Source organism: Leptidea sinapis, chromosome Z (genome assembly GCF_905404315.1).
Source record: "Leptidea sinapis chromosome Z, ilLepSina1.1, whole genome shotgun sequence".
In the NCBI taxonomy this organism is placed as follows: Eukaryota; Metazoa; Arthropoda; class Insecta; order Lepidoptera; family Pieridae; genus Leptidea; species Leptidea sinapis.
The window spans coordinates 33,122,277-33,149,563 of NC_066312.1; the positions used below are offsets into that span (position 1 = coordinate 33,122,277).

The 27,287-nt window shown below is 33.9% G+C and overlaps 1 protein-coding gene across 2 annotated transcripts in view; it reads right to left on the reverse strand.

Moving 5' to 3' along the window:
- Positions 1–2,866: 2,866 nt before the first annotated feature.
- The window catches only part of LOC126979140 (uncharacterized), a 67,471-nt gene continuing 43,050 nt past the window's right edge, over positions 2,867–27,287 (reverse strand). For both annotated transcript variants that reach the window (XM_050828371.1, XM_050828372.1), the window contains exons 4-5: positions 13,899–14,181; positions 2,867–13,234 (exon numbers count right to left, since the gene is read on the reverse strand). In XM_050828371.1, the coding sequence (XP_050684328.1) occupies positions 13,035–13,234; positions 13,899–14,181 (483 nt within the window). In that variant the 3' untranslated portion in view covers positions 2,867–13,034. The remainder of the gene's footprint in view (positions 13,235–13,898; positions 14,182–27,287) is intronic.

A 27,287-nucleotide genomic window follows, 5' to 3' on the forward strand; every position in this document is an offset into this window, starting at 1 on the left:
AATAAAACTGAAAACAAGATTTTATGAACGATGCGGGATTCAAACCCGCGACCTCTCGCGTTCCGTGCGTTATCCCAGAAGGTGAGGGTTTTTACTTTAAACCATAATAAATTGTCTAATTTAGATTTCGTTCCTCTTATAGACTCATTTGATATTAATTAACATGTAGTTTTATTACTATATTCCATCTAATTTAAAATAAAATCCAGACAAAATACGGATTAAACCAGACGAAGTAATCTTAATCGCATCTGTGGTACTCCAAGTCCATTTTGTCCCACAAGCCATGTTTCCGATCTATGTGTCCTGCCCACGGCCATTTCACAATAGCTGACACACTGACATTCGTTTGATGGCATCGGTGACCATAAAAAATATTTTTATGAACGATTACATGAAATACATAAAGCAAACCAGATTTTTTTTATAAGTATCCATCTGTCGGATTTTCACGGGACTTTACCTGCAGATAACCGATACTATAACGAGTTATTAAAGCTATTTTTATATTTATTTAATTAAATTCAGCTTACTATGTAATAGCCTGTTGTACCAGTTTAAAAAATGGCTATGTCAGAGTCAAGATATTTTGAAAATGTTGAACTCATAGTTCGGCAAAAAGTTCTAAGAAAAATTGGGGCAATTGCGTTATTATTTTTTATTGCGATTAAACATACGTTATGTAGCCAAAATAACCAACATTAACCACAATAACCAAAAAATTGAGAAAAAAGTTTATTTTTTGTTACTGTCCATAATTTGTAAAAAGATGGTTTCCTAACGTCCCGTTACGGCTTGATATTGAACTTTGGATCACCCTCTTTTGGTCGTAATACAGAATCAAATGTACTTATAACTAGTATAGAATAGAATAGAAAAACTTAATTAACAACAAAAAAAACACAATACCTGAAACATACAATATTAATAAAAGTAATAAATTAAATAAGGCAACTAACATCATTTAAATTTAAAGTTTAAAAAGATTTGTTATTTCTTCATTTGTTATTGCTTCATACGACATTCGCGACAATCACGTAAACATAATCCACGTCTTGAAGTGCGTGAAGATCACTTTCAAAAATACCGGTACAAAAATACTAAGCGTATAAAAAATACACCTATGAAACAACAAAACCAACCTGAAACAACATATTGATGCATATGGCAAAAAAAATGAATTTTATCATATTTTCTTTATAATATGCACAGAATTCATATTCCCATATGAGCATTCATTTCTATATTCACTTTTGTTCAACAGGGCTTTCGATTCGTCGTGCTTATTGGGAATTCTGGTTTAAATTTATTCATTCATATGGGATGAGTTTTATTTCAATAGGCTCATAAGTAGGTTGTACACGGCTAATTGGGTGTACCAATTCAATGCACTCTACCTTTTTACTTTAAACATAAAAACTGTTTTTTAACTAAAGGATACGATACCAAATTGTTTGTTTTTTTACTTTGAGATGATAATATGTATGCTAGCAAAAGGGATGTAGACTCCACTTCGCCCCTCAAAGATATATACGATCCCAGATCTATGCAATTATAGAATAGATTTCGACGTATAATTTAATAACTTTCTTGTTTAAGAACCTGTCGGAATACTAAATATTACGGAGAGCTGGCCGCACTAATCAATGAAAACAGGTGTTTCAAATCAATTTAACCTGTAAGTGAGTAAAATATTTGAAAAACTAAGTAATACTGTGTCAACTACGCGCTCATTTTCACAAAAAGTAAATTAAGCAGCAAATGCTATTACAATATCCAAGATTATTTATTTTTAAGTGTGATTTTAATTGTTTGATGTTATTTATATTACTTATTTGATTTGTTTGATTTAATTTTATATGTTTGATATTATTTATTTATTGTTATGAAATTAAGTGTGTGACTGAACTTAAGCCATTGTTAATCAATATTATGAGTTCAATAAACGTTTTGATTTGATTTGATTTGAACCGTTTATGCCATTAACGAGCACGAACAAACAGACACGATAGGTTGTGCCTGTTTGAACCTGAACATCTTTTGTTTCCGTCCATCTGGAAACAGAAACGATAAATTACCAAATAAACAGGTAAATGACTTTTTCCGACACTGGCAAACACAAACATCAATTTACTTTTCAAAATTTGGGAAACAAATGAGTAAAGATTGCATGCATCTCTCACAAGTCCTATCTCGTCCCTTTGACGTGCAAAGAACATGCGTCATACTGAATATGGAATAATATGCAAGTTATTACAAGTAACAGTCACTGAAATTATTCAAATATTATCTGCTTACATTGATAGGTGAAGTCAAAAAGCAAAAAAATATTTTTGGCCTTATGAATTGTAAACCCCCATTTTTATCACTCCAATGTAGACCCCGGTGAACCCCTGGGGGTCTAGTTCGCTTTGGGAAATAATGCTTTAGATGGACAACTAAATAATAGAGTCAAATTCCTTGCGTGATGTTACGTGGAGAAAACGGCTTTAATGCCTTAAAAAAACGGGTTTAAACGCCGTGTATGATTTGATACTACCTCGCAAAGGGCTTTCCTTTAATATAATATTATAGAACCCGTAGTAGGTACCCGCTAGAATATCCCATACAAAATTCAGGATATCCAAACCAACGCAGTTTTATCAATTGCACATAATATCGCTCCGACAATAGTATTTGTACCCTAGCATTTTATATCTTCTTTCACCACCACCACTTTTTCCACCTTAAACTTGTAAAACTATAGAAATAGCAAAAAGCTAGACAGCTCTTTAAATATATTTAAAATATTTGGCAGAGACTTCAATTTCAATCTCGGTAGATAAGTTAGTCTAAGTATTTGGAAAAATGTCAAATAAAACAAGAATTAAATTAAAGCTATTTTACTAAAGACGCACACATGATATTATACATAATACATTTGTTACCCGTTTGTTTTTGGCTACTATAATAATATTGTTTAAGAATAAACATTATAGGAATATATCTATATAGAGTGGATAATACAAAATCCTTGCAGTAAACGAATTAAATATTCACACAGTACTCTCTTTCAATCAAACCAAAGTTGGATCACGTTACTACAATATACTATAGTGAACTTTTGTCGTTCCATAAGACAAAAAATAAGAAGTTGACGAAATAACAATCAGTATTGTCAATGTTGATGTTTTTTAGAATATTATTATTAATTTATTTGATTTATTTTCTTTATTGATTTAATAGTACGAAATTCCAGTTACAACGATATTCAATGTGATTATATATTAAGTATATACGTCACTATGATCCACTCTTTAAATTCGAATAGAACCAACGTACAGCAACACATTATTGTAATATGTTAAATCAAATCAGAGTTAAATTTGAATAGGGCTCCGTCAACGTCGAGTAACTAAATGCATGAGCCCAAAGACAATGAAGAAATTAAAAAAGAAATAGTTATGTTTACTTTCCCAGCATAGGATTGTTCCAAGAGAGATTTAGATTGTTCTAAGAGCTATTAGTGTTTTAAACAGTGATTCACTTGAAACGTATCAGCTCACCAAATAGCAGACTTCACACAAGCACCAAATCTTTCTTTGGTATTAACTTAGTAGTATAAAAAGAACATGTCAATTTCATCTATTAAAATTAAATTACGAAAGTATGTTACTTGTAGAGTTTTTACCATGAGAAATACAAATTCAATACTAATTTTGTTATAAAGATAATGAGTACTATTTATATTTTTAAATTAAAAATCATAGTTTTATTATCTGTATGTCACGTGATTGGAAACGCCGCCACCATTTTGTGACGTCACTATAGCAGAAACAATTTGCTTTTACCAACACACAAACGATACGGACTATGAAATGACTATTGTTTAACTATACAAAATTTTTTCTTATCATAAAGTGGAATTAATAATTTAATTTAATTAATAAGGGAATATAAAAATACCAGTTGGCTATCGAATCTTTACGATCATTTTTGAATATAACCGCTACTAATATTACAAATGTGAACGTAAGTTTGTTTGTTATGGTGTGAAACGCCTAAACCACTCAACCGATTTCGATGAAATTTAATACAACGATAGAATAAAGCTTTGAAAAGGACATAGGCTATCATTTGTTGCGAATTAATAAACGGAGGGGTTGAAATAGGGGATGAAAGTTTGTTTGGAAGTTCGTCAATATTCGATAATGACTGATGACTCCATAAAACTTTGTATTTAGGCACTTGATAGGGAATAAATATATATATTTTAGTCTAGCGTTTTTAAAAAGTTTCGAATGGTGTAGGGATGAAATAAGGGATGAAAATTCGTATGTATGGAAGTCCAAACAAGGTCACACCTTCACGCCCAACTCCGAATCCGATTTTGACTATATTAGGTACAATACAGCCCTTTGGGAAAGGACATAAGCTACCATTTTTAGTTGAAAAAAAGGCATGAACAGGTTGAAATAAGAGATGAAAGTTTGTATGGGAATTCATCATTTTCGGAGATAAAGCCATGATACTTTGTACTTAGGCATTTAATAAGAAGTAATTTTTAAAACTTAGACCTACATGGGGATGAAATACGAGATAGAAGTTCGCAGGGAAATACTCTTAAAGAGACTGTCCACAATGACAAGGGATAGCCGCTGTATCGTAGAAGAGCGCCGCGCCGGCAGCGTAAAGAGCAGTTTGTGTGTGTAATATATGCAAAGTATCGTAACGAATAAAAAATGCTGCCAATAGTAACTATCCCACAGAGACGAGGTCGCGGGTAAAAGCTAGTATTTTATAAAATCAAAGAAAAGCCTATTACTGAAGCCATTGTGCTTCAATTGGCGCGTAATAAAAAAAATAGGAGTAAATTTTTAAAATAGCGCACACTGTGACGTCAAAATACATAATGAAATGCGCCATCAGTGACTAAGTTAACTCATATACAAACTAGGCCCGAAGTATCCAACAAAACACGTTGTTATTTTAGAATATGATAGAAACACCAATGATATAACCAAAATTTTTGTCACTATTATTAAAATTTTAAAATTTTCGTTGTTTTAAAGATTTGAGGCTAACTGCTCTGTGCTTCCTCGGGACATAAATAGAACAGAAAAGTCTCAAGTATCGTAAGAGGCAACTAAGGGCATATATCAGTGGGAGTCTCCTTTGCACAAGATACCGGCTAGACTATGGGTACAATAACGCCGCCTATTTCTGCCGTGAAGCAGTAATGTCTAAGCATTACTGTGCTTCGGTCTGAAGGGCGCGGTAGCTAGTCAAATTACTGGGCAAATGAGATTTAACATCATATTTCTCAAGGAAACGAGCATCGCTCAGAATTTTTGGGTTTTTCAAGAACCCTGAGCGGCCCTACATTGTAATGGGCAGAGCGTATCAATAACCATCAGCTGAACTTCATGTTTGTCTCGTCCATTATAAAAAAGAAATAACGATGAACGAATGAACCTTAAAAGCCGACTTGAACGAATAGATTCTACGCCGCTTTAAAGCCTTAAATATTTGAAAGAGAAATCAGCTGTAGCCTTCAAATATTACAATATAATTGTTCTACACACAAAAAATCGGTCGTTCGCGCTAGTGTTCTCATTACAGAATTATTTTAAATCAAATATAAAAAAAAAATCTATGAATCGATTCACTATTGTACAACTGCAACACGGAATATTTTATCTTACATAAGATTATCATTCCGTTGCAGTTTGGGCCATTCATAAATTAAGTCACACATTAAGGGGAGGGTTCGACAAATTGTGATATTGTATGACAAGGAGCGGAGAGGAGTCCCGAATTATGTTCATCACATTTTTTTCAAAATATAAGGGCGGATCTCACATGTGACGGGGAGAGGTCAAAAAATCATGAAATTCGTGTCACGTAATTTATGGATGTCCCTTACGTATCACTTGAATGCTTATCAACAATCCAAACATACCTATTTATTTAATATAACAATACGCATACGAGTCACAGAGTAGAGGATTACAGTATGTTAACAGCAGAGAAATTTAAATTTGAGGCCAGCGTCCGTATAAAAAGGAAACACGGTCACTATAGCCCTACAATATACTAGCGAATAGACGTTCTGACAGCCCGATAATTTGTAACCAATTTTGATATTTCCATATGTGGCAAGATGATGAGGAGCTTATTCCATGGCTGAATGTTGTGAATCGGATTACAGCAACAATAGATAAGTTTTCTTTTTCTATCTTGCTGTATCTCCTTAAATGTAAATCTTGATATAAAAGAGTGGCAATGAGTACTTGCTACTTCTTCTCATTAGCTCAACCCTATACGGAGTAGCGATAGATTCAATAAGAAAAATATTTTTTTTGACATTCATAAGTGTCATTTCTGTTACCTACGTGAATAAACTGATTTTGATTTGATTTGATGTTCTTCTCTCACACAAATAGTTCGTCTATGCGCTAGTATATTGTAAGACTCTCTATTGTAAGCAGGCTGTAGGCGATGAACTGCAATACCACAATACAAGTAATAGAACAGTAATGTATCTCAGCGGTTGATATTTATACCTACGTCTGGGCGAAGAGGTAGGGTTGGCACATACAAAAATGCAGCGACTAGTCTCTAGACTAGCGGCGAACGGTGTGGCTCAATAGTTTTGCTCACAAATATTTTTTTATTTTATGAAAATTGGGGCCGAGACAAGCAGAACGTTCAGCTGATGGTAATTGATACGCCCTGCTCATTACAGTGCAGTTCCGCTCAGTATTATTGAAAAACCCAAAAATTCTCAGCGGCACTACAACTACGCTCGTCACTTTGAGACATAAGTTGTCAAGTCTCTCATAATCTAGGCGGCATCCGGTACAAAGGAGCCTCCCACTGGTAAAATATTGTTTAGCGGCAGTAAAAATCGTGTGTATTTGTGTGCTTGCGTCGGATTTGGGCGCTCTAGTATGAAGTTAAAGTACTGTCCTATTAATGTACTGTGGCAACAGTGAGACAGCTGAAATATTGACAGAGTATGTATTATTATTACTATATTATTATAAACAAAATGGCGGATTCCTAAATGACTGCAATAAAAAATTAAAAAAAAAGTTGTCTCACAGAATTATTTAAAAAATACTTAACACTACATCAACAACCGCACATAAAAGTACATAAAGTACGACTTGTACCTATTTATAAAAAGATATCGTGCGAGTTGAATGCAGTCGGGGCCTGGGATGAAGAGCGGGAGGTTCTCCCCCCGCTGTCCGCACGCCTCTCCTCGCACGTCTGCTGTGCCGTAGTCTAGAGGTGTTCGTTATATTAGATAGCTGATAAAATAACGTATTATATATTAATAATCATATAATCTAATATTTATTAAAACTGGCAAGCTTTATTTAATATTTATTCGATACGCGATTTTTGCCGCCTACTAAATTATTCTCTAAGAGGACTGCACAAGAACTAAATTCAAATGAATACCGAGTTATCGCGTTAACATTAAAGTAGCGATCCCGTCTCATTTCTAAGTTATACTTCTTAGGCGCGTTATGAAAAAATGGCGAGAATGAAATTTAAAAATATAATTTGATTCGCGCGCATCACTGTAACACAAAAGAAATGTTGGTTCCTAAAATTTTCTGACGTTTGCGTCATTCGTTTTTTTTTTTTGTTTCTTCGTCCATTATTAGGACAGGCAAAGGGTTTGAGCCCATACAGCCGTATTCATTATTTAATAATTAATTGTCATAGCCATCTTTGTGAGATTTTTACAATATGGTTCTATCTAAAAACGTAGAATAGCACAAGGTTTAAATCATTTTAATGATTTTTTCTTCGTTAGGCCAAAGAACTATAAGATTTTGCGTACATACATAAGTACACACACACTTTTTTTTTAGGAATGACCGATCCGAGTCCATCATTTTCCGATCCAAAAAAAAATAGTTTTTATTTATTACCAATCCTGATAAATGGCGAAAAATGTTTTAGACATGATTGTTTAAGAAAGGCAGAATTAAATTTGAGATTTATTTACTAGGTTAAAATTTTAAACTTAAAGCATAATTAAAATTTATCGACACACTCATGATTATCGTCATCAATTATAATTAGGTCACATCACTATCGCATTCCTGAACTATGCATTCAACTCGCGAGTTATCTGTACTTGTTTGATAACAAGAAGTGATAGATTATAACTACGTTATCAGTTATAAGCCGTAACTACTATCTTATCAAATATCAAACAGTGCACTTTTAACGTTTGTTTCTAGTTAATTATTACAATGTTCAGTAAAACGCTATTTAATATTAAATACACATGAATCGATTTTAACGTGCTACTGTTGTAATTCAATAAGAAGCTGTCTTTGGTGTCACTGCCGTTTTATAACTATGTCGGAAATAGAACAATATTTTATAAATTATTGACAAAAAACTAGAGATGGGCCGAACTTTGTTTTACATTCGGCTTAACCGAACTGTGGCATTATGATATCTGTTAATCCATTGCCATATCTGTTAAACGAATCATATTGTCAAATAAAACAAGCCACTTGCAACAAGAAAACATTTATATTTCTCAACTTAAGCTTCCAAAGATGACGTATTTGCTAATGAGCACCGACCGGCCCATACCCACTCGGGGGTGCGATAACAAAACGCGACCTGTCACTCCCGGGAAAGCGAGGCGAAAATCAACCGAACCAAAGTTTTGATTTTTACTAATTTTCGGCCGACGTTCGTATTCGGTTTGAATCACATTCGACCCATCACTAAAACCGTACTTATATTTAATTGATCAACAAGTACTAATTGTTATTCAAATCTTCATTATTTTCGTATTAAATATATTTATAGGTAATTTATTTGAAATCCGTATAACTGTTCCAAACCATCCGTATTGCTAGTATGTACATTGTGTCGCAAATTACGAAAAAATTTCGGTCAATGACCTCATTCACATATATATTACTTAATGTTCTGATCGACAGTAACTTTTAACTTTTATCGACAGTTACTTTTTGCATATTTTGTTGACCAATATTATTTATTTATAACTATAACCTTAAACTATCTATAAGAAATATGTGAGAAATTCTTAAAATACAATAATTACTTGAATATTGGTTTTAATTAAATATAATTGATTATGGGAATATATAACAAAGTGTGTTAATAAAGGTTAGTTTGAAGAAATATTACTATAGTATTATTAAATGTCATATTTTGTAACATTGAAATTTTCTGACATGAAAACCTTAGAAGTCTGTAATTGTTATTTATGCAACTGTTGTGTAATAAGTGGTATTAAAACACTATAATAGTACCACATGAGTTATTTAATACCTAATTATCAACAGTTGCATACAAGACTTTATCTACATATAATCATAATATTAATCCTCTAAAAGATTCTACCATTAATTAAATTAAGTGCTAACATTAAAACAGCCAGTCCTAGTAGTAACCTAATACCATCCATTACTGATTATATACAAATAAACTAAGTATTAATGAAATCATTATTTATATTAGTAGTAATTTGTAGCATTAAAAATAGGCGGAGTGCTGTCAAAACTTGAATCGCTCATTCTTTGTAAAAAAAAAACAATAAAAATATTGAAAAAAAATGGCGGGGATTCGAATAACCTACTATTTATCACGGCGCGCGACGTTCTGGTAAATCGAACGAAAATGTTCTTTTTTTGAAATTCATACAGATACCACGCATCGAGCAATAAGGATGTGGTTGTCTGTTAAAACTATTTGCGCGTAAAGGGATCGAAAAAAAAACAAACGAGTGTTATTATGAAATTAAGTACAACTTTACATCATCTGTTTGTGTGATGTAATGGTTATTAGGACATTGGGTGTTTTAATGTTGGCAATAAGCTAACTGTTACAGAATCTTTAATAGATGATTTAAGTCATGGGTAGAGTTTTAAACTGGTCACCTTAACATTACCGTTAATTATATTCTATTATTAAAAAATCAAGTGCTGTAATTAATCAACTAAAAGGTACCAACAGCTATAAATTTAGTTACAACAAATCACATTCAATTTGTATATGAAATTGATCGTTCTCAATCTCTGTACAGGGAGTCACTAAGTATAACCTCAAAAAAATGTTCAGAGCACTGTAAGCCATATTATTATTTATTTATACTTATATATTATATCATTTGCTTAAGGTTACTTGTGATTACCAGAAGATATCAATATTGATTTGATTGATACCATACAACACAAATCTTCAAGAGAATAATATATACTTCATAATATTTTACTTATAATGCGAATGGTACAAAGATTATATCCATTATAAAATAAGTTACTGTAAGACTTTTAATTTAAACGTGACTTAGAATCAATTCCAAAGCAATATCTGTAGAGTGAAGTGTTATAATTTTAAGAATACTAAAATATTTTTGCTATATATTTGCTAATTACGGATACTTTTTGCAACAGTAAAGAAAGCTTATATGATATACTTGTAAAAGTAAATAATGTATATTATATACTACACGGCCACATTATCTTTAGACCTCGCTGGAACATGTAGAACCCTCCCGTTCCCCTTTCACCGCCTCACGCTCATCCTGCTGCGTCAGTACGGTTTACAGTTTCATTACCGTTAGGTACATGTCGTGATATTTTTATGACATCACTGCTTTGTTTTTAAGTTTTCATTGTTATGTTTTAACTTTTGTTGTTAGTAGTTTCTGTTATTCTGTGTCGCTTTAATAGTTCTGGTCAGTGAAATAAAAACTCTATGAACTTAACCTAGATGTTTTCATAATTTTTTCATAATTATAATTATAATAATCAGCATCACAACACAACATCTTTACATCAATCAATAACACAGAAAAAAATAAATCGTAGTTTACTTATTAATAATAATATCCTAGTGAGGCTTATTTTGCACACCGTAAAAAAGCGACGATGTGACGTCATGTTCCCAGATAATGAATCCGGGTATTATATATTGACAAAGCAGCAAATCAACACACAAAATACACGATGTATCGAATCAAAATTGAAACTTGACATAAATAATCAAATTTGGTCCTTTAGCGGTACACATATTTAAAAAACTAAATTTTAACCTAATCCTACGGTACGAGTTATTATATACTTAAATATCGGTACGTCGTGACGATTCAAAGTTGCTAATAATGCCTACATAATGTTATTCCTCAACATTCAAATTGACTACACCTAACAAAGTATAATACCTATAGGTATTTAAAATTCTCTAAGGCCGTGTTTTCGTTATTTATAACATGATTTGTGGAGCTAAAAATAATCCTTTCTTAATAATATTTCATTGGAAACCGACGATTAACTGTCTATTTCTAACCATCATGTCATGTTATATTTTTCACACCAATAGCTTACACGGCCTACCTTTTATACTATAATTTAAATAACGAAAATGGTTATAAAAGTTATGTAAACCTTGTATTATATGCGTAATAAATACAAAGACTGAAGCATCTTGGCCGGGAGACTGAGCAAAAATGAGATGCGCAATAAAATACAGCGGCGTCCCTCCCCTACCCGCGAAGTCTGCGTTCGAACCGGTTTATTCCATTGCGCATCAATACTCGTTTTTAGGCATTTCACGTACCCGAAATCGTTTGCAAGCATGAGAACACCAAATGTTCTCATTTCACAACAAAATTTTGTAACTCAACTAAATTTTTGTAAAGTTTTTACTATAAATGGCTGTAGTGAAAACCCTATGCAAGTTTTATGCCAACCCTGCCATATTTAAAGGGCTAGTCGTCGAGACAGTTTTATGGTACTTTATCGGTATAATGTCCAAAGTTGACTCGCTATTAGTGTTTATATTAGTATTATAACTATATTTCAACTTTGGCAGTAATGTTATTATGGTCCATCATATTGTTTAGTTAAGTAAATAATGAAATTGAACTATTGATGATTTTATTATCTTTATTCGCAAAATAGTAATTAATTTCTTATGATATAAGACAAACTATATTTTCTAAGGCTTAATAATGTTATCATAATTTATGTTTTAAGTTTCGATGTGAGTGGATAAGTTATTTGCCAGTTAATTAATTGCTTTTATTTGAACCTAATGTTATGCTAAAGTCTAATAAAGTCTAATATCGCTGTGAAAACTTCAACGAACCAGGGACAGAAGGTACAGGTTTATTGAAGTCATGAAGTGTTAACAACTGCTGAACGTGTACTAACACGTACATGACATTTCAAATAAGTCTGACGATGCCGTGTCAGTACGTGTGTTCAAGGTCATATCGCGGATTGCTACACCTTAGGTTGCGTTTGTAGTTGTTGCGTTACTTGCGCTATAGTCCGACAACTACGTGCGCGACCGTTCCACAGGGTAACAGACGGGGGCGGGGACGGAGTGACTACTAAGAAGTCAGCGAGAACCGGTTTACTCCAGTTTCACGCGTTGCCCTTCTCCGTAACACCACCTGACGTCTGTCACCCCTTGGTACCGTCGCGCACGAAGTGTTCGAACTCAACCCTAGTTGTTTTACGGTTTGAAGAGCACCACAGCTTGTGAAATTACTGGGCTAATGAGACTTAAAATCTTATGTCTCAAGTTGTCGAGTGCAATTGCGATGCCGATAACTTAGTGTTCAATCAAGAATCCCTGAGCGATACTGCATTGTCGGTAGGGCACCCCATCGTTAGTTGAACTCCTTCCTAGTACCGTCACTTTTGCCCATAATATTAAAAAAAACTGTTAATTCACTTCATATTCAGATTAAAATGGGCTACTTTTTAATCAGCAAGCAATTTAAAAGCAGTATTTACGATACATCTTATAATATAACCAGTTTCCAATAAATTTTTGATACTATTTCTATATGTAGTTACATAGTTTTATTATAGATAAAACTCTGCGTTATGAAAACACTCGAAATCCGACACATAATATATAGCACGTACTTACGAGTACCTAGCTCACATTGTTCTAATATAGGAACCAGATAAACCTTACATAACTAAGATTATGAAACTTATACATAAAATCATCTTAAGCCCATAAATTTAATTTACAATTTTCCCGTTACTCGGCATAACGCCGTTTATCTTTGGTTCCTGGTGGGTTTGTCGTTTCCGCTTAGTCTTGTATTTCTTGATGCACCGATACAGTGGCAAGACGAGGAGCACTAACCCTGACAGACCGATGAAAAGCCCTGCCATGTAAAACGACAGGTCGTACGAGCCAGTAATGTCGAACACCCAGCCTGAAAATGCAAGGAATAATAATATAAGTATAATCTTTGTTTATTTTTATGAAAATCAGGGAAGAGACGAGCAGGATGTTCAGCTGATTGTAATTGATACACCCTGCCCATTACAATGTAGTGCCGCTCTGAACTATTATTATTATATTATTTATTTACAAGAAGATTCAAAACAAATGTATTACGAAATTTAAAAGAATTGTTAATAAACGTTTGTGTGGTAAAGGTTACTCTAACAATAATGATTTTCTTAATGATACCACAGATTGGAAATGGACTGGAATGGATTGTTTTTGACTTTCAATACAGACTTATTTTTAAAAAAATCTTCCACTTATTTATTTATGAAAGAGGAGGATACACGAACGTACGGGTCACCTGGTATTAAGTGATCACCGCCTCCGAAATTCTCTTGCAGTACCAGAGGAATCACAGGTGCGTTGCCGTCCCGGAAACACCGCACAAGAAAGCTCACCAAGCTCAAGCTTATAAGCTTAAACTTAGCACTATAGTGCTAAGTTCGAGCATTCATTACTTATTATGAATTCTAAGAAGGAAACTCTGCCCAAATACAGTGATGATTAGAATTTTGTGTGTTTATATTACCAGCCATTCTACAATTATGAAAAAAAAAGAAAGTTGAATTAAAAAGGCATATACACACCTGCAAATGGCGGCCCGACGAGATTTGCGACGCCCTGCATCAGCAACAGCAGCCCGTACGCATTGGTGAACTTCTCCAGGGTGATCTGCTCCACCAGGATGATGCTGGTGAGTGAGTAGTTGGCGGCAATAAAGGCTCCGAACGCGCCAGAGGCAGAGGCGAGGCTTAGGTAGGAGGAGAGAAGTGGCATGATGAGGGTGACAGCCCCGCATAGCACCATGCACACGGCGTACACCAGGATAGCGTCCACGCACTCCCAGTCTCCAACCCAGCCAAGTAGGATCTGGAATAAAGTTTTACAGTATTCAGCAAACATCCCGAAAAACTCATTAATCGCGTTTCAAATGTACTTTTACGTGCTACAATATGTTGCAAAGATATTCAATCTTTTGTGTCAACGCACTACTCATTGTATCTATATGTGATGTGAATCATCATCATCACCATCGGCCGGAAAACGTCCACTCCGGGCCTATTCCATAGATCTCTATGACAACTAACTGCGTCCTCCGATATGTGGTTGCCATTCGAGGACTTTACTGCTCCAACGGCCATCCGATTAGGCCGATTTGAATAATAATAATTTAATGTAATAAAATAGTTTGATGAATTAAAAACCTCATTAATTTGATGTGATAACTGAACGCACAAAAAAGTCACGTTCCGGCTGAGCCCAGCGTGCAAGCGAGAGCGAGGAACAGGTAATATAGAGGCACGATCGGCCTAAGCCGTAGGTAGAGTATATAGATTTGCCACCAATAATAATAATTACGAAAGTGAGAAGATGTTAGGTCAAAATGTCTATGTAAGAGCAGGGCAAGCCATAAGTTTTTTGTCTCTATTTGCGTATTGTTTTTGTCGTTTTTCGCACTAAAGAGTTTTATGATAAAAACTGTAAAAACATTATTCGTACTACTTGGTGACTGTTTCTATATTCTAAAAGGCAATATTTATAACTGTTGTATAATTGGCTGTAAAAGGCGTAGTGAACGAAAGGAACCAAACATAACCTTTCATCAGTAAGTTGTTTTTTTTTAAATGTAATACAGCAAGAAATCTCTAATCTAATACCCGAATTTTCTGTCAATATATTAGATTAAATAATATCGAAGCGTATTTTTTTGATGCTAACCAAATATAACAAACTCGCTATCGCATACTGTATAGTGTATTCGCTGATGACTCGTCTATAGAATCCTTAGAGGCATAGACTGTGGCATACGCGTTGGGGTTGTGCCGCATCTTGTTCTTTGATTATTAAAAAAAGCACCATCGATCGGCGAGTGCAGTAGGATATGTTACAATTTTGACAAAAAAAAAATTAAATTCATACGATCGTATAAATAGCTGTTTTCTTATGACGTTATCACCGTAAACCGACTTTACAGACAACCTATTTCTTAATAATATACATAATATTCAAATAATATATTTTTTGAAGAATTTAAACGCATTTAACAGCAATTAGTAGTTGTATAATTCATAAAATTAGGCAAATGTCTTTTAGGCATACAGCAAATTTTGCATATACCACTTCCGAGCTAATAAATGGCACTGAACTTCACAGTAACAGCAATAGCAACTACCATCTCAACTCCTGTCAACCTCAATCTTTCAAAATGTGAGCGTGCAAAGGTGCCGAATTTTCAAAATGTAAATTTTTCGCAATCCGAACATAGAAGATATCTCTGTCACTAGATTCGCTGTCGGCGTATGTAAATGAGATAGCGATAGCACATGAGTAAATAAACCGTACAGAGGAAAAGTTTCTTAAGAGCGGGCAAAATTGTTACCTATTTTGGTAGGGTTGTCATAAATAAAATAATTTAAACAAAACATTTTTTTATTGCTTTTTAATTGGGTTTGATCATCCATATTAAATAAACCTAGATACTCAATTTAAAACAACAACAACAATTTTTAACAAAAAGTCTATGAATATAAATTAACAAATTGCCTACTCTAATAATAATATTTATTGTAATTTTTGTTTTTTAAGAAGTTTTACAGAAAACAATCGCATGGCATATCAAAGACACAACTTTTAAGTATTACATTGCCGATATTGAGAATATTTATTTCAAAATCGAAATATTCGCGAAACTTATGCTAGAGCAATGCAATAAATAAGTTATACGAATAGAAAGCAAGAAATAAGAATCATGTATTGATGATAACCGTTCATTAAAAATGCTTTTGTAACTTAAGCTTAAACAAATATTAAAAGTTTCATGTTCATGTGAGTAGTTGAGGAGTTCCCTCGTGAGGAGACAGTCCTATTTGCAGCTGGAGTTCATGGTGAAGATGATCTTTGGCAAGTGATGCAAGAAGATGCCTCTACAGGAGGCATCTTCAGGAGCCAGAAGATTGGCAGAAATAACACTAAATATAATTATTGTTAAAACAAAATTAATTTATACATACAATATTTCGCATCCTTGCTACTAACTAATAAGGTGTTCCCTCTTAAGGAGTAGGCGGAGCCCCTGATATGTATGAAGGTGGTTCTATGAAGCTTATTCTCTGTACCATATAATTTACTCAAGTGGCGATAGTCTGTGACGTGTGTTATATTTTAACATTTTCGTTCTGGACGATTTGTAACTTAATAACAACAACATCCCATAATTTTATAATAACTGAATTAACAAATTCACACCAAATCACTCAGTATCAACAATCAGAATTTTGTTCAATTAGAATTAAAATTAAATAGTAACTAATTAAAAACTAATGATTTATTAGATAGACCTCGTAAACTATGATATATATCGCAAATATTTGCTGGATTTTTTATAATAATTGGATTCGTCGCTATGAAACGCGCGCACTAATCATGACACTCTCTGTTCCCTTATCGTGCTCGCGTGTGGCTCCCGCGCATAACAACCAGTATTATAGTTTTATAGTACCATAATTTACATATCTATGTTTCATCAGCGCGGAAAAATCTTAGAAAGTTTATTGCGCATTGTCTTGTCTCTCTGTCGCCGTTCTAACATCTTTTCCGAAACATAACGGTGGCAAAATTTATTCTATTTGCATATTTTATATTTCCCTTTCACAAATAATTTTCTTACATATCGTTTACATCCCTAAATCTTAAAATGGAGCCTACACCTACATTTATTGTAGATGACACACAAGTATAAAAAAACATTTGTAGCTGTTGTAGCTAATGTTTTTCTAAAAAGGCAACACAGAAATTGGTATTGAAATTGGCAACATAATGGTTATAATTTTGCTGTATTTCATAAAATCATAGAACACTCCCACATCATTTACTAAATATTACGTATTGCTTGATCAGGAGGTACATTTAGCTATATTCCTAGCAATATTAGTTGTATCGTCCCATGAGTCCATTATATTTTTTTAAATAAACTGAACATCCTATTAATATTATAAATGTAAAAGTTTGTATGTCTGGATGTATGTTTGAACTTCTTTAACGCAAAAACTACTGAATGGATTTTGATGAAACTTTACAATAATATAGCTTATACGGCAGAATAACACATAGGCTATTATTTATAAAACTATCGCGTGAATTATACTTTATATGGCAAAACAAACTTTTGCCATATACATGCAGGTTAAGCCATACGGCATAATAAGGCACATAAGTGCTCCTTTTATTAAAGAATAAATTCTTCGCTTCGTCTATGATAATTTTGGTATTTCAGAAAACAATTTATCAAATTCTTCTGCGTTTTCTTTTTCCGAATAAATAGTACGCTCATTTATGTTGAAACAGAATTAAGTGCTCGGCAACTTTACCTACCAGTTACAGAATTAATTATATTCCATTTTGTTTTTATTTTATTATTAAATTTTGTTTTGTTTCCAATAAAACGCTTTGTTGTTTGTGCTTCCCGACATTATAAAACCTTCAAAACTTGTAGCAGTTATAGATGTCAAATTCTTCACTATTTTAGTATTGTTTATCGAAATAAAGTTCATATAAGCTTAACCGACAGTCGCCTATTCGTAAAACTAAAAATACTCAAAGAAAATATTATTAACACAGCCACCAGTTTAAAAATTAAAATTATATAATATTAATTAAATGCTTACAATGTCAGTGACTGCAAAAGGCAATCTGTTAATGAGTGTACTCGTATAGTGAATAATACAAATGAGGTAGTACAGGAATATTCATCTCGTAAATCACGACTTTACAATTGCAACGGATATTATCTTTTAACAATGCAACTATCAACAGCTTGAACACATATTTTTGTGATCAAGTAAAACAGTATTTTATTTACACGGACCAGATAAAATAATGACTCCGTGTCACCTTACAGAGCAGTGAGGCAACAAAATAAGCCGGTAAACGTGTAAATACATAGCCCCACTCATACACTTACACTAATACAAGCCGATCAGCCGCCATTATGAGATTTGCCATCGTCTGTGACATAAACTGTGTAATTGTTATACCCCGTAACCGCACACACACTAGCATAAAGGTGCTTCACTTGCTAATATCACGGCATGGAGTCCATCTTTTTTTAATAGTCCGTGTTTATTTAAAATTATTTCTTTTATTATTGCGACATTTGCGTAAAATTTGTAGAACAATAATTGACAGCTTGCTTGTTTCAACAAGCAAGAGTTTCAACGTTTTATAAAAAGAAAGAAGATGATGGACAAAAAAAAACTCGACAAAAAGAAATTATAGGCGCCGACCCCACTGCTTTCGGTCTAGCGGTCAGAGTTTCCAGTTCAGGGTTCCGCGGACTTACTTGCGCACATTGCGAGCGGTCCGGTCTAGGTTGGAGTTCAGTTTCAGTAGGTTATCTTTGCCACTGGTTAGGTGGCTCGATAAAATATGCCATATCGTTGGACATCGTGCTTCAACTTGATTTCGACAAAAAGTACGTCTGAGTCGCTTCTGGTACTCGAGTCAGGAAAATCAATTTTGTACTCGCTGACTCGATTCTATAATATCCTAAGTTCTTCAAAAGCTTCTAAAAAAATTTATTGGGTAATAAAACTTATAGATATTGATATCATTTCTGGTTCCTAGGAACCACATAGTTAAATTTTTTGTTTTGTTTTTTTGTAATGTTTAAAAATACGAAACGAAATGTTGGATTAACTCCATTTCGATTATTTTCCTTGTTCAAAAATTGGTAGCGGACTCGAATTTCCAGTGTAGAGTTCTGGAATCGATTCAACTCAAAAACTCAAGTACTGGGCTCGAACCGCGGATTTTGAGTCATGATTCGAATACCGTATGAATCGACTCGAGTCGACTCCATCCACCAAAACTACATCGACTCGGCACATCACTATGTTTTATAGGCCCACGTTGGTTACAGCGGACGTGGAACGCACAACTTGGAACTCTAACCGCCAGTGGGACCAGCGCCTTACTGTCATTCAGCCAGTCCGTCACTACAATATTTGTTAAAATGCTCCTGTGTTCGCTTTAGATTCGCTAGAATGCTCATTACAAGTGAATGCGCAAGTCTAACAGCACCTTTACAAAAGTAAATTATACTGTGATAAAGTAATCACTTTATACTAATCCGTTCTATAGAAAAAAAGTAAGGTTACATATATAATTTAAAAGTGATAACGCAAAAGAAAACATTTGTTTATACGATCGTTAATATGAGTCGTAAAAATTTTTAGTTGTATCTCTATCCATTGTTCCTCGCTCTTGCTTGCTCGGCTCAGGCTGAACGTGACTCTTTTAAGTACGTGCAGCCGGCGTTCATCGATTTATAAGACGTAATCACGTCAATAGGACTACCAACTTATGAGTCGTAATGAGACGATCACGTCAATGGTAACACATAAATGACCTTTTGTGATTCGCTTTCATTCAAAGTATTTAGGCCGGCGAAAGTATTCTCATGAATACATTATACAGCATTGTTTTATGGAAAAAACCTGTTTTGTTACTATTCGAACAGACATTAAGTTATCTTTCGTTAAAGGTTTCTTTAAAGACATCTTCGGATGAACACAAACCTTACTGAGAAGAATCAAAAGAACTAAACCCGTTGAAATAGTGTAGTGAATAGCTAGTGTAATATAGTGCAGTTAAATAATGAAACATATTAAATAGTGAAACTAACATATACTTACTGTTAAAAACAAAGAATATAGTTACTTCCCCTTATTAGAGATAATAAGAAAAGTGCTAATGGCCGCTTTCTTGTTTTATTCTAATTGGTAAATTAAGTTAAATTTAAATTGCTTATTAGATTAAGGTTACATTGTAATCATAGTGATAAAACTTGGCTTTTTATGATAAATGAAAAAAATCTACGGATGAGCACGGGACTCACTTGACTGAAGGTGATAATCCTCGGTTCATTACATTAATTTATTATTTAAATTGAAACTTTTACTACATCGCCTCAAATTTTTATGTGCATCTACTGGATGTCGCTTTACAGCCGTCTGCGGAGCAGAGGAGAAATTGAATCATTAATATCAACTACCCGAATATCTGTTGGTCCTAGAGGTAGCATGAATTCGAAGTTCGAACCCCACAGCGGACTATTAATTGTTATTTTATGAATTACTAGCTGACCCGGCAAACGATGTTTTGCCATATAAATTGTATTGATCTTGTGCTTGCTAGTTCATAAGAGATGGCGCTAGTTGTATTCATTAGTAACAATCACACTTCTTTTAAATTTTGTATAATTCATACTATAGTTTTATAAATTATAGCCTATTTGTTATTCTGGTGTGTTAGCTGTATTATTGTAAAGTTTCATCAAAATCTATTCAGTAGATTTTGCGTTAAAGAAGTTCAAACGTACATCCAGACATACAAACTTTCACATTTATAATATTAGTAGGATTTAAGCATACTTTATATAAAAACTTCCGAATGTTATGCTGATATTAATATGTTATATTGTGAAAATAAATTTATTTTGTATTCTGGTTGCATAAAACCACACAATTGCCTTCATTTATCACGTCAATCTAAATAAATTGAAACAATATATCAGATGCAGATGATTATTTCGTACATACTGCAATCGATATTACAAAAGCAATTTATAACGACCGGTTTGAAGCCCGCATTGTTGACTGATAAAGGTCATATTAATTTATGTTAAGAACTACTTTATTCATCTTATATCAATCAATGCAATGTAAAAAAATACTTGCAATGTCCGCGGTTTCACTCGAGTAGATACCGATTTCATGGTAGTGGAAAGTCTACAAGTCGGACTATAGATTTATTTTTGTCAATAATTTTTTTTTATTTCACTTAGTTATTATTTTATTATTGCATTATTTTTAGGTTGACAATATTTAATTCGTTGTATATTTTGAATAGAATATCTGTCGTTTTATAGGAATTTGCCAATAATATTTCAAAACATCAAGAATTATTTCGTAAATAATGTTCCCTGTTGTTATAATGAAATGGTTTCACAGTAGAATTGTTAGATCGTGCGTCACTAAATTCTCTCATAGAAAATTGGTCCACACAAAACAAATATTTGAAATAAAAATAATTATGCTTCCCAAATCGAAATAAAAACTATCGTACCTCTTAAGTTGGACTAAACTGCACTCCATGAAGTAATCCCCATTAAAATCCGTTCATAAGTTTAGTAGTCCATCGCGGACAAACAACGTGTCACGTAATTTATATATATTATGATAATAACAAGAAGAGAAGGAAGCTATGTTGTGGAAAAAAATATTTAGACTGCTTGACTAAATTCGTAGATTACGGTGTAATGAATTTGATACTTGATTTAAGATAGTAGATCAAAATTTTATGTTTCTCGTGTTTCACATAGTTCACCTACTATTACAGTCATGTTTGTTTATTTCTATTTATGTATGTTTAAGTAAGTGTATTTTATTAAATATATCGTTGTCTTGCACCCATAGTACCGGCTATGCCTAGTTTGGGGCAAGATAATTTGTATAAGTGTGTCAATATCGATTTATAAGACGTTATCACTTCAAAATGACAGTGTAATTATAACATTATCTATATATATAAAAATGATTTGTCGTTCGTTAGTCTCGTTAAATCTCGAGAACGGTTGGACCGATTTGGCTTATTTTGGTCTTGAATTATTTGTGGAAGTCCAGGGAAGGTTTAAAAGGTGAATAAATATGAAAATTCTCGGACGAAAATAAATATAAACAAAAATTTTGTTTTTCCTTTGATGTGTCCCCCATCGTTCAGAATAATTTAAAATAAAAAACTATTTTTTTTTTATGGAATAGGAGGACAAACGAGCGTACGGGTCACCTGGTGTTAAGTGATCACCGCCGCCCACATTCTCTTGCAACACCAGAAGAATCACAAGAGCGTTGCCGGCCTTTATGGAAGGTGTACGCGTTTTTTTTGAAGGTACCCATGTCGTATCGTCCCGGAAACACCGCACAAGGAAGCTCATTCCACAGCTTTGTAGTACGAGGGAGAAAGCTCCTTGAAAACCGCACTGTGGAGGACCGCCACACATCCAGATGGTGGGGATGAAATCCTAACTTGTGGCGTGTCGTGCGAAGGTGGAATTCGGCGGCAGGAATCAGGTTAAACAGCTGTTCGGAACACTCCCCGTGATAAATGCGGTAGAAGACACACAATGAAGCGAAGTCTCTGCGCAACGCCAAGAGATCCAGCCGTTCACAGAGCACTGAGTCCCCGCCAATTCGAGCTGCTCTACGTTGCACGCGGTCAAATGGATCGAGCAGATACTGAGGTGCGCCAGACCAGAGATGACAGCAATATTCCATGTTAAGTCGGACCTGCGCTTTGTAGAGCGCTAGAATGTGGGCCGGCTTGAAGTATTGCCGTGCTCTATTGATGACGCCCAGCTTCTTCGAAGCCAATTTGGCTTTGCCCTCTAGATGGCCACGGAATTGGCAATCGCTCGAGATTTCGAGACCCAGTATTCCGATACTAGGCGCGGCTTTAAGAGAAGTGTTCTCGAAGAGCGGTGATACGACAAATGGGGTTTTTTTAGTGGTAAACGCGCAAACTTGACGATAACTATTTAGATTTTATATATCTTTCTTTCTAAATGATACTAAGCACTTCTTTGCCAACATTCAAAAATATAACAGCTGTTTCCAGATGACATCTATTTTGAAGTCCCGTAAATGATAACCCTAGATACTATATAACATAAATATATAGCCTGAGAATCGGTCATCATCTATTTTTTATACCCCAAAAATGTATTTATTTATTTTCTTATTACTTTATATGGCAATACAACGTTTGCTGGGTCAACTAGTTAAACATAAAAATGTTAGTTAAGACAAAAATTATATCGACAGGCAACACAGCCCTATTTCATTTATTGTATGAGTAGTATTTACACAGCAGCTATCCAAAACAGTTGCCAAGCGATGAATAAACATAGATGTACGCACGTTGTATGCTCACATGTTGAAAACGTGACAAGCTGTATACAAGATAATCAATATTACATTTCGCTGCGTCTACAGAGTGACAACGCTTCTATATAAAAACAACTGTGTGATGAATTGAATAGAAAATGACATTTTAGCTGGTCGAGCTTCCTGTAGTCTACAGGCGTACCAGCGAGTTGGTGAGAATGGCGGGATTCATTCTTTCTTGACGAGTTTTAGGAATGTAGTAAAGATATCGCAGGGTGAGGGGTGTTCACCGAAACTAGAATCACTTAGAAAGTGGTCTACGAGAAACAAAAGTATCGCAAATAAAAATCTCCGAATTGAGATTTTACCAGGTGGCCCGTAAAAGCTTGTACTAAAGCCGATGTGTCATGTTTGTGAACAGGCGCTTCTTGTGGTGGCAGGATAGGCCTAGTATATAAATCCGACAACAATAAGCAAAATAAAAGACAAAACATATCCGACACAGAAATCCTTCCCATTTCAATGCCCAGATCAATAATTTTTTGGAGGAGAAAATTTTCGAGCACTAACCCCTGATTTTATAACGTTTTACTCCCGATTAGTAATCGGAGCTGCGGTGGTCCTTATCGCACTTATGATTATCTCGCCCGTATTAACGCGATGTTATGTTGTTTAAGAAATCATAAATTATGAAAAAGACCTCTGTTTCCTTCTGTTCGCTTCTTGTGGTGGCAGGATGTTCTGGTAGAACTCTGCTTTATGCCTTTAAAATTAAATGTTTGTATATTTTTTATAAATGCCTAAAATACTGGCAAAATACCATTAATATTTATGCAGCTACTGTGCTCAATAATTTAGCTTTCTGTCAAAGCGTATTATTTTACGTGTATTAATAGATTGCTTATAATTAGGATGATTTGAGTGAACGTATCTTAAAGCTATTGAAACTAGCATGCAAAATAAACCATCTTATAAACAAAATAAGGTTCAGATCTTTAGATTTCGGTGTATCTGAAAAATCTAGTGTCCTGGGGCACTGCCGATTTCGGCAGGTTAAGAGAAAACATTTGGGACAGGAAAATTATTTTCAAATAACATCAATGTACAGTAAGAATCAATATACAGTCGTGGTCAACTAATTAGGGACACTCTGTAGTTAAACCAAATTGTGAATTTATTTTTTATTTTCCAACGAGTCTAAACAAGATTTCATATCCCTTACATTTAAGTATAATTAGTAATTTATGTGCCCAATTATACAAACAATAACAACGTCCTAAACATTAAAACTCTTTACAGTATAGCCGATCGATTATCACAGTGCTATTTGTTCAAAATATGCTGGCTGGTCATTTAATTAGGGACACTGAGATATTCCGTTCTATTTTCAAAATCTGAATCTCAATATTTTTTTATTTCTTCTCCTATTCTTTCGTGGTGGTTTTGGCGGCAATCAAGATTATTAATTTAAAGTTTTGAGAACTATTTTGAAGAAAAATGGGCAAAAATAAAAGTTGCGATACAACACTACGAAAAATCATCATGAAGTTTGTCGAGCGTGGTTGGTCATACCGAGGGATAGCAGAATATTTAAAAAACTATGGTGTGCAATGCAGTGCAACATTTACGGCGCAACAACACAGCTTTAAATGTGCCCAGATAAAAAGGATCGAGAAAAACAAATCCGCAAGAAGATACAAAGATAACCAGGTTAGCTAAGAAAGATCCATTTTTAGGCTCTGTTTTAATACCATATTTTTAGATGAACTTAATAAAGCTTTTTGTGAGGCAAACATTCCTGTCGAAACATGTCAGAAACTGATAATGTCTATGCCACATCGGTGTCTAGCGATAATAACTAACAAAGGTTTTGCTACTGGGTACTGAATTTTAGTTTTGTTTAACTCTATTTTTCATTTTACTTTACTTTCCTTAATTAAATGTCTAGCTACAGAATTATACCTTAAATTGAATACATGTTTAACCTTGTATATTAAACACTTTTTTCTATTAATTTTATCTTTTATTTACAGCCATTTATTGCATAATAGTTTGACCAAATTATACAAATAATAGTTACTGAGAAATCAATAGGGATTTATATGCACATAACCGGTTATTTCTCTTCACTATCTTGAATGTCCCTAATTATTTGTCCACGACTGTATGTGTCTGTCTGTTTCTGCTTTATTTGATATTTTTGTTTTTTAAATTGCTAGTTTACTTCAAAAATTCCTTAAACCGGCTTAATGATAAAGGCAGCTAACCTAGCCTAGTATATAAATCCGACAACAATAAGCAAAATAAAAGACAAAACATATCCGACACAGAAATCCTCCCATTTCCATCCCCAGATCAATAAATTTTTGGAGGAGAAAATTTTCGAGCACTAACCCCTGATTTTATAAAATTTTACTCACGATTAGTAATAGGAGATGCAGTGGTCCTTATCCCAATTATAATTATCTCGCCCGTATTAACGTATGGTATGTTGTTTAAGAAATCATAAATTATGAAAAAGACCTCTGTTTCCTCCTAATAGCTGTGCAAAAAGAGACAAAATACACTTAAACCTGGTCTAAAGTATCGACGAGACGCAATCAGTAAACCATTACCTGTTATTATTCGCGATGCGGAAATAAAAGAACCAAATACAATAATTAGAATTACTAAGTAACGGGTTGTGTTTCGTTCGTTTTATAACGGAGTTTGTCATTACTCATTATGTAACTAAGATTATCAGCTACGATTGAATTGGGTCAAATTAAGAGCTAACGATAACAGACTGTTGTAGCGATAACGAGGAGTATTATCATTGTATTTGATTATTGTAACTATTTGGACTTTGATTGTAGGAAATATAACGCTATATATTTAACTATAGATAATAATATGTACTATCGACGGAATGATCAAGACTTTTACTTGATGGTAAGCGATATGGCTACGGATAATAAATACTACAAGAAGGCAATTGACTGTATTAATTGAAGCTTATGTAAGAAAATATGAGTACGAATTTATAAACCAAATTTCCTGATATAGATACTAACAGCCCAATAATACCCAGCCACTGTTCAGGCATTATCTATAAATAAATTTAAATGTTTTATAAAAAAATGGCTCTGTCGTAAATCCTATTACTCCACTGCTGAATATCTAAATGATCGGACAGCCTGGGACTAGATTGTGATTATTTTATTGCGATAGAAATGACTGTACAATATTGTATATTTTTATTGAAAAGAACGCAAAAAAGAATGCTGGGAGAGTTTCTTGCGCCGCTTCTTCTCTCTCAGAGCGCCATTTGTTTCCGAAGCAGTAGTAGTATCTAGTAGTATAAGAAACGACATCAAAAAGAATTCTAAAGGAATCAATTTTGAGAAAATAAATGCCTTTTATGCCTTTTAACAACAGTTTATAAAGGGATATTTAAAATAATTCAAGGATTGTCGATATTTTTAACCGACTTCAAAAAAGGAGGAGGTTCTCAATTCTCAATCGGTGTATTGTTTTTATGTTTGTTACCTCAAAACTTTCGACTGGCTGGGAAGCTATTTTGATAATTCTTTTTTTATTTGAAAGCTGGTGCTTCCCGTGTGGTCCCATTGTCATTTGGTCCAGGTCTGACAATGGCGTCCATGAGAAAACTCAATATCGCGCCAACCGATTACGATTATTCTTTTTTTATTGGAAAGGATATACTTCAAAGATAGTTTGGTTAGGTTCTGATTACGGAATCCATGACAAAGTAACGGAACTCTTCAATTCTTAGGAGCAAATTAACGATACTCGGCCGAATCTTTTTTATGCTATACGGATATTTAAGTCCTTAGTCCTTAGTCCGTATTTTTATACAATCTAACTAATTAATCTAATTCTAGTTACGATTATTGTAATTTTTGGAGTCGGTGTCGTCCAACATAGGTTTGTGACTATATACATAGTTATAGATGAGAAGTGCTTGATTTGTGAGGAGGCGAGAGCGATTCGCGGCGGAAGGACACCGATTCCAAAAATGACAATAAACGTAAC